The following is a 12,453-nucleotide window of genomic DNA, read 5'->3' as shown; positions in this document are numbered from 1 at the left end:
TGATGCATCTTGCTTCTGAATCTGCTATGAATACATTCAGGAAAGCCCAGGCTGTGGAAGACATCAGCGGCAACACGTACTGCTTGGGGCGGGAAAGGTGTGTAGCTTGAGCTGCGGTCAGACTTGGTAGGACAACCAAGTAGAAGAAGCAAGGGACGTAGTTTTCCATGTCTGGCTGCCCGATATATCAGAACTTGGGAGTAAGGCTCGACACAGGTAACGCCAGGGAACAGCCAGGTTAAAGTAAATGTATTTAAGCAAGTAACAACGACCCGAAGTGTTAAAGAACATGTTGGTCTCAACAAAAGCAGAAAACGGCATTTGCTAACATGGAGCCTTTCCTAATCTCCTCAGGAGTTTCCTGAAGGCCTTATCAGGTACTTATTGCACATTCAATGTTTGCATCTCCTTTTTCTCTCTTCAGTCGGTTTGGGACCTCAGCGTGAGCTGCTGCTCTTCGGTGGGTGTTGCAGGAGGCTGTTCACAGCTTTGAGAACTGAACTAGGTGTCGGCCAATCTCTGAGACGCTGGCACAGCCTGAAATAAATAGAGAAATGAAACATGTCAGTGAGAGAGGAAGGTCTGTGGATGAAACTTGGAAGACCGCCTCTCTGAGTCATGGTCTAGTCTTGTGTGAGCCACGTGGGGACAGGTTGGTACTTCAGCAGCTCACTGAAAGGAGCCCTACTCCTCAATGGCATCTTCAGCCTTGAGGTTAGGCATGGGGCTTGCCGGTGTTAGAAACATGAAAAAAAAGGGATCCTTATTAACAAGCTGAACAGGGAGCCTTCTGATCCAGCCAGAAGTGAAAGGTAGACAGAAAAGACACGGGATTGCCATGTGTCAAATGACCGGAGGCGGACGTTTGCAGTGCCGTTTCATTTGGTCAAATCTGGGTGGAATTTTCCAGCCCTGCCACAAAGGTCCCAACCTGCTACTCTTGTTGAGCTCAGTGACCTTTTGCATGTAAAGAAATGTGAGAGCCTCCTGGAAAAAAAAAACACCTTGTAGGAATCTTTACTCGTTGAAAAAGTAACCCAAAAAACCCAGGCTATTAAGAAATGTCCAACGGGATTTCAGTTCCAGTCTCCCAGTCAGCATTGCTATCCACTAGAGTTCATGGTCGCTAGAGCATGAAATCTTTAAAACATGATTTTTTAATGGGATAAGACAAGTGGGATAAGACCCTTTGCTGATGTCTGAATGCTTCTGCACTGGACCTGCATGTCGTACTTGTTCATGTGTGAAACTGGAGTTTGCACTGGGCTGTGCAAATTTGCTGTGCAGTGAGGGGTCAAACACGGCAGCTACAGGTAGGAGCAGAAGTGAGAAACACAGAATAAGGAACAACAGTAAAAGCTCAGAGGAGACACAGAGACTGTTAAAGCATGTGGGATGCGGAGATTTGAACCTGCACCAAAAGAGTATTTTCTAATACACAGAGAAGAAGTCTGCATCCATTTTTTCTGAACTGGTCATGCAGAAAAAAAATTGGTTGCATTTTACCCTGGTAAACATTAAATTAAATACTGAAAAACACGTGCAGTTCCCAGCAGAACAGAAATTGCAAGTTTTGCTCAGCTCTACTTAGCAGTTTTGCATCTCTTTAACTGGGTCAGAAAGCTGCTTTAACCTAATTCCTCCGTGCAAGCTTCATTGCTATGGCACCTGAAATGCCAAGTGGTTTCACTGGAAGCAAAGAATCACTTTGAACAGAGCAACTAGAACCAGCACAGCTCTCATGGATTCCCTTTTTGTGACCCATCCATCAGGCTTCTGATTCTAGTTGGCTTGCAAAACCTCTGTATCACCAATTACAACCAACCTGCAGAACGCTTACCAGCTAAGGCCATCGACAAGCGAAACTCATCCTGCAAAATCCTCAAAACCTCTTGAAGACCTTCTTCACCCTGCTCCAACAAAGAAAGCAGACAGGGTAAAAGGCGCACTGGCACAGAGCAATGCTGCAGGATGCCTGCACTGTGAGAGCTGGGACAGTCCCTTAAGTCCCTGCCAATTCCAGACTCTCATAGAGATGAATGATTAAAATGATATGATGGATGTGCTCTGTTCATCACAGATTAATTTAGATGCTTTTCCTTTTGTGATACATCTGAACAGGGAAAGAAAACAAAGCTGTTTTTCACTTCTGACATTTTCTAGCTGTTTTTTTTTTTCTTAGCTTTCAGTTAACCTCCATCAATGGGCTTGTTTTAAAATGTCAAGCCTTACAAAGCCGACAGTATTTTATGAAGTAATGAGAGTTTTATGTACGGTACAGCTTTAAAAACTTTAGTTTACTCAGATACCGGACTGAATCTTTAAAAATAGTACACTGTGTGTTTTCCTCCGAGCAAGTGACACCAAGAACCTCAAGATCCAATACAATGTACATTTGATTTTGATATTACTGTAAAATATTGGAGGATTTTTTTTTCTTTTTGCTCTTAATTTTTGTTTTTATTTCTTGCAATGACAAATGCTTGGGGCGCAGACAATGTCAGTGCTTGTTCGTGCCCTTCCTCTCCTGTATGCTAGGGCAATGCCACCGAGAGACATCTTTAGGAATACTCTATGGAATATAAAACCAAAGCATAGCTGAAGTCAAAAAACCCCATCTCCTTTCTGTTTGCATTGTGGAAAAAACGCAGGCAACTCACAGCAACACCCTTTTCATGTTAAGCCCTTTTTCTCTGTTTACCGGCAACAGAAAGAGTGCTGCCAACTCTTCCAGGTTTCTCACAAGATTCAGGTGATTTCTCGCTCAAAGCCTAGCTGCTGGAATCCACAGCAATCACACCACTGGACAGGAGGCTCATTTAAAAGATAGGAAATGTTTCTAGACCATAAAAACAAATATCTTTTTCCGTACAGAAAAGCTTGAAAGCTTCAATCCAGAGGCTAAAAAGCAAAAAATTTAGCAGCGCAAACAACTGGTATAATTACATTTTAATTTTAATTATATTATGTTAACCTTCTACATTGGAGGCGTAATTCATTACTCTGGATCACAGAAATATGCTAGTAGTTAAGAAGCAGCAAAGCTGGAACTGAGATAGTAGTGGCACGCTCAGGCATCTGCAGGACATGGTTGTCCTCAGTCTTGTCCAAAATGTTTCAGACATCAGTGGGATGGAGTTCTATATGTATTTCTGAAGAACTCACTGCTATGAAACTGCTGTATCAAAAGCATGTATTGTTTCCAAGTAAGCTGACAGCAAATAAAATTGCCAGACTCATCTTTGTGGCAAATAAGCCCAACTCTAATTTTCAAAAGCACTGATGGTCCTGAGTCCTGCAGTATTTTAGCGCCAAACTGCAACACCAAGAAATCAGGTCCCACAAAGCAATGTTATCAGACTCAAAATCGTATTCGAATTTGTAAAATTCAGTGGTATTTTTAAGTCACAGAAAACGTCTGGTTTTGATTCAATTTGGGGTGTTTCCACTTAAAATTCAGCAAAACAAACAAAAAAAAAGGGTAAGATTCTGCCCTGGTGAAAACTGTCTTTATGACTTTTAAATAACAAGAACAAAGTGTTGGAGAGTATGAGAAGCAGACATACAAACTCAAAGCTCCTTACTCACCTTGTAAGCCAGGCCCCATAAAGCTGGTCTTCCAATAAAGACGCACTTTGCTCCCAGTGCCAGGGCTTTTAATACATCACTTCCTTTCCGTATTCCACCGTCTAAATACACTTCGACTCTGCCTTGTACTGCCTCCACAACCTCAACCAGAGCGTCAACCTGCAAAGAAGCAGCCATGCTCACCTCGAGGTCAGCTTTCGATTCCAAGAGGAAGAAGAGGTATTCCAAAGAGACAGGCAGGGGTGCAATGCTTTCATAGCATACCTTCTCGAAATGGAATGTGATAATGCGCCACAAATAGCTCGGCACCAAAAGCTGCAGAATAACGTGCAGCTCCCTGTTCTCTTTGCCAGATAGTTAATTCCATTTTGCTTATACTGATATTCTTTGCTAGCACTTCTGATAAGTGGAAAAGTAGCATTTTTCACTTGCTTTCTGAAAGATTTTAAAAATAAATTTCAGTGGAAATAATTGTCGTTAATATCCTACTTTCATTTGATACAAATGTTTGTAAAAAAGGCTGATGTCATAATTTTTTTCAGAATTTCAGGTTGAAAATTTTCAGGCTAAAATTTTCCACGAGTAGCTCACCAAGAGCAGGGACAATAGCTTCTGCTGCCAGGCATGGTACCAGAGGAGTAGCAGAGCTGAGCTAGGCATCTTCTGGTTTGTGTATGTAAAGAAACTTCTAACGTAGAAAATCAGTTTAATGTGGATGCCATTACCATTATTATGTCCTTAGCATTTAAATTAACTTTTTTTATTCATTATTGTCAGCCTTGACATAGAATAGAAGAGAATTCCCTGGTACCTATTTTTATTTTACAGAGGAAAACAGAGAAAAGAAAGTCCATAATATACTATGCAATACAGAACTGTAAAATAAGAACAATTGGAAAAACTGACAGAAGCCAAATTAAACCAGTGAAATAGACATACGTCCAACCAACCCACCATTTGTTTGTACAGATTAAAAAGCAGGGGAATTTTCCTCCAGATAAGTTATCCTTTTTCTGGCTCATGAAAGTCAATAAATTCCCATTTAGACTTGAGTCTGTAAATATACAAGCAGACCTCTCACTAAATCTAGCTGCATTGTTTGTGCATGTTTTGGCAGATGTGAACAATGAGAATAGATTCTGCTCTCATTTGTACATTTTTGGTTCCAGAGCTTTGTTTTATTTTTGCTGCAGTGCGCAGAGAGTACGTGTGCACTGCACCAGCTAATGAAGACGTAGGCAGAAAAACTTTTACTAACTTAGGCCAGCAGTTTATCTGCAGTTAGGTGGGTTCAGCGCTGCTTACAGAACCTTCCCAAGAAGCTGAGAAAATACTTCAGTGGGTAGCCCGTGCCAAGGCATGCATCTTACCAGTTTAAAGCTAAAGTACGTCTGCACACATCCACAGCCACACAACGCACACACAAGTCCACCAGAAAGATGAGCATAGAGATACCCTGGTTAGTGCGAATGTGCATGCAATAAACACTTATGGGACATCCGTTTTCTCACTTACAGTGGCAGGTCCTCCATCCAGTTGCCTTCCACCATGATTGGACACAATAATTCCCTGAACTCCATGTCTCACTGCCAGCTCTGCATCTTCTTTCGTCAAGATGCCTTTGATGATGATGGGCAGGTGGGTCAGGCTCCGCAGCCAGTAGATATCATTCCAGGTGACCGAGGGATCCAAGCTGTTGGGTGGCAGTCCGTACTCAGAACGGTCATCTCCCTACAGCCATAGGACAGAAGGAAACCTTGTCTGAGCTGTAACAATACAGAGGCCACTTGAAGTCTTTCCCTGCCCTAGAACAGATTAATTAAACTTGCTAACAGACACGTTCATCAACTCCAGAAAGCACATGTCTCTGGAGGACGTGGCACTGCGGACATGGTTTAATGGGCATGGTGGTGTTGGATTGATGGCTGGACTTGAAGGTCTTACAGGTCTTTTCCAACCTTAATGATTCTGTGATTCTGTGAATTGCAAGGGAGATGGAGATCAGTGTCTCTAAGACAGCTGGACTGGGATTTTGAAGCCAGAACCCAGGCTGGCAGGAGGTCAAGCCAGGACGCTGCAGAACCAGAAGGGGAGAAGATACGCCCTGGGTACAGCAGATTCCAAAGCAGCAGTTACCCAGTGGTTTTTGTCTTATGTGGTACACACCAGAGCAGTGAATGAAAGGATGGGCTCATTTTACAAACCTCAAAGGCTCCTTCCAAGTTCTTCAGTTTCATGTGGGGAGGGAGGCGGAAACCATTGCGAACATCGTCGCGTCTTTTGCCTGTGTAGGGCAGATCCGCGGTGAGGACGAGGCCCTGGAAACCCAAGGCCTCCGCCCGTTGGATCAGCTGCTGGGAAACCGCCCTGTTGCGGTGGATGTAGAGCTGGAACCACCGGAGGCTGCCGGGAGCGGCCGCGGAGATCTCCTCCAGCGTGCAGGTGGAGTACGTGCTGGCAATGTAACAGGTGCTCATCGCTTTGGCCGCTTCGGGAGGTATGGGAAAATAATCAGAATCGAGGTCATCTAAACAATCCTGCCAGACACCAGGTACAAAAGGTTTTTATCTACAGTTTGCAGAGAACACCTGAACTCCTGTTTTACTTATATCCTACCAAACACAGTGCTCTACCAATTGGCAAATATGCCCCCGGGGTTAAAAATGGCTATATATATGCACTGTTGTAGGATCATGGTTAAGAAAGCAGGAAAGGCAGGAGAATTTAACAAGTGGCACTTTCATTTTGCAACTATTTTTTTTTTTTAAAAGCATGAACTTTATCTTTATGACTCTGTCCTCGCAGGAATGCACTGGCAAATGCACTCAGTGTACACAGAAGCACACACAGGAAAAAAGATATTTCCAAGGGTCAGCCCTCCAAACCCACCACAGGATTTGGGAAGAGAGGTTATGCTTTTCTCCAAGGGAGACACTGTTCTTGCCAGTAACAAGGAATTCACAGGTTGAGTCCCATCCACCACTTCGATGTCTTATCTATACCCCACAGCACTGAGGACCTGTGTGGTCCTTGGTGTACACCAGAAATGTATCCACAGCCTCTGTCTTAGGTTTGCAGCAGCCTGCCCAGGGTTGATCTCATAATAGTGGTAGCTGAAGTGTAGCGACATCTCTTCGGCTTCGCACGCACTCTTGTGTCACCACACCCGAGTGGGTCATCCACAAAAAGGGGTGTCAGAAAGTGGGAAAGGAGTTTGCCCCTTCAAGCCTGAAGATTTTGCTCAGTCACACTTCAAGTCAACCTAACAGCTTTTCTTGAGGCTTTTCCACAAACCCCTTTTTGCTACATGGCAACAAAGCAGAAGAGTACCTCTGGCTGTGCTTTTCTCTCCATCAGGCCATGCCAGCTGGTGGAAGCCAGTAGGGGCGATTCCTACAGGAAAGCTGATTTCAGTCCCCAGGAGCTTAGTTCTAATGTCCATCATGGATACATCCCGCAGCATACGTGGCCGGAAACAAATTCTGTAAGGCAATAAAAAGCCTTCAGGATGGTAGCTGTCCAGTGGCTTTTCTGAAGTTTCATGGAAACTGGGTCTTCGTTTACCTATTGCAATGCAAGAATCTGAGCCAATAAAGAAAACAGCGTATCACAAAGGCTCTTTGTTCTTTCTGTTCGCTTTTAGAGGTCAATTCAGCCAGCAGTTCAGCCACTTCCACTTTTCATTAATCCCATACTCCTGCTCACTAGCCACAGTTCATCATTTCTGCATTTCCCACTTCAGCTCACCAGCTCTCGTTATCCCACTGGCCATCCCACAGATTCCTTCTACTTGCAGCCCAGTCCCAGGTCTCTGCCTTTCCACTCCACCGTTCACTGTACATTGTGCCTGCCCTCGCTGTCTGCAGCGTGTTCCCCAAATCCCATACTACTTACACGTAGACTTCCTACTGTTCACCAAATGCTCCTCATTGCATCTCATTCTATTATAGCCACTCATCCCCTTTCATGTCATGTCATGTCATGTCATGTCATGTCATGTCAGTCATGTCATGTCATGCCATGCCATGCCATGTCATGTCATGTCATGTCATGTCATACCCTACCCTACCCTACCCTACCCTACCCTACCCTACCCTACCCTACCAGCCATACCATACCGTACCATTTGCCTGGACCCTCAGCATCCCTTATGCCTCATACAATCTATGTCATACTCAGACTAGCATCAGCGCATACAGCATATGTCATTCAGGTAAGTGCATTTTGCTCGGGGACCAACTTGGAAGGGCAAGGTGTGAGGAATCTTGGCTTGTGAAGTCCAAACACTTGCACAAAAACTTAGTTTAAAAGCTTCCAGTACAAGACCCCTTATTTCCTTCTCCCATTACCTTTTATATGCCAGGATGTTTTCATCTCGGGTGCTACAGTCATCTGCTCCAGCTGCAAAAAAATCCCAAGCAATCTTGGGTAAATACTTTTTAGCATAAGCTTCGAAGTCTGAAAGACACACCATAGCCATCGCCAAGAGAGGCTCTGGGAACCCTGAAGAGAAGAATAACATGGAGCAGAAATTAGATCCCCGAACTGTCATTCTCTCTTCCAGGGACTGTAATGTCACTTAATGCAAACCTTGGACCCATTTGTCTTGTAGAAGAGGTGCTGAGAGGTTGTCTCAGTCTATCTTGCCATTCATCCTCTCCCCTAGTATGAGGAAGACTTGCAGATGCAACCATAAGAGTAGGAAAAAGCTTGCATCTCTGTGCCTCTCTTAATCCTGTCTTAATGAACAGAAACCCAAAGATGACATTTTTGGTCCTCCGCTATTTTAAGACACAGCAGTCGTATAATTCTGTCATAAATTCCATCTTAAAACTATCTGGGTTATTTGCTCCACTACTTCTCCTCAAAGGTTGGCTCAAAACATCATGTGCTGGACTGCCCCTTAGGATGGCTCCCTGACTGAACAATTAGTTATGGAGTGCAGTGACTAAATTCAAGCTCATAAAATCTTGAAGCACGTAAATACGGACTCGACATCTAACCTGCTCCAGCATGAACGCACTGTAAAACTATGTCCAGACTCTGAGTGCAAGTCACTGTCAAGGCCAGAGCTACAGAAAAACAAAGTATTTCCTACAGATCTTCATTCCTCTTTCATATCTTCTGGGTGTTTGCATTGCATACTGCAGCACTGATACACACTAAAAAAAGGAGCATACAAAATTTGGACAAACTATGAGAAAACACTGGCAAAAAGCAAATTCCACAGCATGAAACATGATTCTAAGAACTACCCTCAGTCTTTCAGGGAACAGAAGTGACGTTGTGTGACCCAGATGTCTAATCAAACCAACATAAATGCTGCCTAGCAAATGCCTGCACTTACATGCTTTTGAACCGGCCAGGACTAAAAGCTATGCAAATTAATGTTTTAGCAAACCATGCCTGTGTGCAAGGAAACATGTTCAAAACACAGACAAAATCAATTTGCTAAATCGTTTGTTGCAATTACTTCCGCAGCTCTGATTAAAATAGGCATTTTGCAAGGTATATGAAAACATGAAGTTTTAAGACAGCTGTGGTTTGGGTCTAATTTTTCTAAAAATGTACAGGAAGAAGTAAATAGCCTAGTTTTCAGGATTAGCCTCCCACAGCAGATTAGCAAGCTTCACCAAAACTAGTCCCATGTGTCCGATGCTGTACGCTTCTGGAACAGATACACACGTAGGTTACGTACGCAGATCCAACCTGTCAAACTGCAGACATGGCTATGTATACACTTGAAAATTAGGACTGGTAATTCTCTGTCAGCAAAGAGCCAAAGACGAGGGGCTCGTTGGAAGATGAAGAAGCAGCGTGGCTGATTTCTTCAGTATCAGGCGGTAAAAGTATCCCAAGCCCTCGCTGTATGCCTTCAAGACACCAAGCACTGCTGATAGCACAAGTCTTCATATGTCATACATCGTGATATACCATAAGCCATGTAGCACAACTTCTGCTTTTCCAGCTGGTAGAAAGGTCAAAGCCAGCAAGCACAAAAAGATAAACCAAGTCCTCTCATGGCAGAATAAATGGGAATTTTAAACAACCCAGGCCCAGTCCTCATTGCCTCCCAATTCAGACCTCAGTTCGGACTTACTTTGGGTTTCAGGGAGAGCTGCAAGGAGGTGAGATCCTCTCCTGTAAACAGGATGTAGAGGAGGTCTTTTCGTTGAGTAGCTGCTGGTTTTTTCCGGAGTCAATAAGCAACCACCAGAGATTAAAGCTCAGTCCTGCAGTAGACTTTGTACTGTTTGTATAACACTTTGTTTTGCTATCAGATGATTGAAAGTTTCTTCCAAAAACATGCAACACAATTGCTTGGGACACAGCACTGGAGCTGTGCTCTTCGGCAGTGGCTGAAGGGAAGTAACAGTATTTCAGGGGTTTTGACTGAATCCCTAAACTGTTGATAACTTGCTGCTGAATGTGCTACAAATCCCACCAAAATTATGATCCACAGATGGTATGAGTTGTTACAGCCCACAGCTACAGAGCCACGTGTGGAAGAGATGTTTTTCACTTCCAACAAACAAGTGAAGTACCCTTTGTCTGCTGCCATTTTTACAGGGCTATGAGTGCTGTCGTGATCCAGTTGCCCTCCCACTGGGCTTGCAGACTCCCTCCTTTGGCTCCCACCCAGCCATCTCCCCGGAGGACCATTGGCCCTCTCCCTTTTCGGTGCTTGGAGCTGATGAGACGTCTCTGTGCTTCCCTCTGTCTGCCCTGTTAAGCATTACAAACTGGGACCGAGGTGCCAACGTATTTATGATACTGACTTAAATCTGCAAGATATGAAAACTAAACACTGGACAGTTTTATTTGTCTTTTGGTTTTTTAAGCCTTTAGGGTTCATGTTCTCAATTTTTCCATGCAAGCATGAGAGCTTGAAACTTTGATTTTTACTAACTGAAAATTGAGATATTTTCCTCATGAACATGTGATACCAGGTGCAAAGGGAGAGGCAGAAACCTGTGAAAACATTCCCAAAGTTTTACCAGTATTGGTGCCCTCCCAGTCCAAGCAGCCCAGCTGGAGCAGTGTGTGAGCCAAAGGACTGGGGAAGAGCTGGAAGCTAAACAGAGCTGCAACCTCGGGACCTGGGGTCCAAGAGGCTGGTCCGATCCAGGACTGCAGCTCTGACTTCCCTGACAGCAGAAATCCTAGGTTGCCGACACCATCTTTGCAGCTGTAGGGAACATCTGTTCTTCTGTTAGACTTCTTCACGGGACCCTGCCCAAACTCTACCAGGCACGATCATCCATACCACCGTCTTTCGAAGCTTTTTTAAATCCATCCTTCAGAGCTCATTATCCTCCGACAGCACTGCGAAGCCAGCTTCTGGCATCCAGCTATGGATACACGTGTCACGAATGAGACAAGGTGGACACGCTGAGCTAGAGTGCCCATGAGCTCTTTGGTTCGCTTCCCTGCCCAGGACAACCCGTGCAGCAGGCAGCCTTCGCGTCGCTTCTGAGGAGAAGAGCAAAATGCCATCTCTGTCTGCACACAACGGCGTGCCTCTGTAGGAAGGGAAGGAAAATCCTGCCCTCATTCTTCCTCCACTAGATGTCAGCTTTGGGTCATATATATGTTGGTAATAACAACCAAAAAAAAAAAAAAAATCAGTCCTTGATGGCTTGCCAGGCACTATGGCCTTAAAATGATGACATCACAAGAGTGCCTGCTAATATGTTTGGAAATCTTCATTCTCTGTGTTTTATTCCTCACATTTTCTGGTGCACTGCGTAGCAATAAATGTAGCTACATCTGGTCTGGCCTGTTCTTTGTTTCAGGCCACGAGTTATCTGCAGGGTCCTCTGTCATATTTCTCATTATGCTGATCTCAGTACGCCCCTACTTTAGGGATGCACATCGCAGCCAGCTCACCAAACCATAAAGTTGATGGTTTCATGGTTATCATAATCTTACATGAATTAAAAATAGACTGTGACTACTGTATTTTGGATCAGGAGAAGGGAAAAATCTCTGCTTTTGTGCTGTGCCTTTTGAGAAACCGTACTTTGCATCTAGATACATTCTCTTCCTTCAGCAACGGACTCAATTCAAAGTAGCAATGACTTCTTGTCCCATAAGTAGTGTTTTCTCTGAGTTAGCTGTGAAGCTCTAAAGTTCTGAGCAAATCAAAATTTGCCACAGAGGTAATACCTTTTACTAGAGCCCCTGCTATATACTTGAAAAAAGTGGACAAGTTTTGAAGTTCTGGAGCTCTTCCATTTGAGTACAATAAAAGACTTGAAAAGACTCTTTAAAAACTTTGCAGGAAACCTTGCTGCCTTCTTTTGAGAAGTGAAGAAAATAATACAGGAAATGCTCACACATCTGCTCCAGCCTTGCAGGTAGAGTGTCAAGCAGTCAACAGCCAAAGCTTCATTTTTGCACAGATCTGCACAGCTGGGGTTTTGCAGTCGCTTACTTTTCAATACTAACATAGTTAAAGGCTCGTGAGTCTGAACACAAAGATCCTGTGTAAATCCGTGCTCCAGTTCCTATTACAATCACGATGTTCATTGCTCCAGTTGGTTATATTTGTTTGCTTTTCACAGATGGCAAATCGCCATGGGTCAAGCTGACATCTATCTCAGTGGTGCATCCACTAGTGGTGGGTTCAGGCTGGGACTTTACAACACTTCGGTGAAGAATCTGGTGAACTCTAAGCAATGTAAATAACTCAGATCACATAACAGTTCACATACAGTCACCACTGGTTTTCCTTATCAGATGTCTTTCTTGGGCATATGCCCCATGGGTGGAAGGAAAACTCTTTTTCCTTGCATGTCAGTCATGCAAGAAATTTTTCCCCAAATTAAATATTTAAGTAGCCATCCCTCTATTATAGGTGGA

General features: G+C 43.9%; 2 protein-coding genes across 3 annotated transcripts in view; one reads left to right on the top strand and one right to left on the bottom strand.

Annotated features, from left to right (window-relative positions):
* Positions 1-221: 221 nt before the first annotated feature.
* On the bottom strand, positions 222-8,068 carry HAO2 (hydroxyacid oxidase 2). Of its 2 annotated transcripts, XM_009807461.2 has the most exons (7): positions 7,938-8,068; positions 6,919-7,070; positions 5,793-6,076; positions 5,104-5,319; positions 3,589-3,747; positions 1,841-1,910; positions 222-537 (listed from the first exon to the last, which is right to left on the bottom strand). In XM_009807461.2, exons 1-7 carry the CDS (start codon positions 8,066-8,068, stop codon positions 482-484), a joined length of 1,068 nt encoding a protein of 355 aa, XP_009805763.2. In that variant the 3' UTR covers positions 222-481. The 2 variants fall into 2 exon arrangements, with proteins under 2 accessions (XP_009805763.2, XP_059676665.1); XM_059820682.1 differs by lacking the exon at positions 5,104-5,319.
* Positions 8,069-12,168: 4,100 nt separating this feature from the next.
* WARS2 (tryptophanyl tRNA synthetase 2, mitochondrial) overlaps positions 12,169-12,453 on the top strand; it is a 135,596-nt gene continuing 135,311 nt past the window's right edge. The window contains exon 1 of the mRNA XM_059823158.1: positions 12,169-12,271. Coding sequence (XP_059679141.1) covers positions 12,169-12,271 — 103 coding nt within the window. The remainder of the gene's footprint in view (positions 12,272-12,453) is intronic.

This window comes from Gavia stellata, chromosome 1 (assembly GCF_030936135.1).
Source record: "Gavia stellata isolate bGavSte3 chromosome 1, bGavSte3.hap2, whole genome shotgun sequence".
NCBI lineage: Eukaryota > Metazoa > Chordata > Aves > Gaviiformes > Gaviidae > Gavia > Gavia stellata.
The sequence above is the reverse complement of the archived record's forward strand: the minus strand, read 5'-3'. Positions and strand labels throughout refer to the sequence as shown.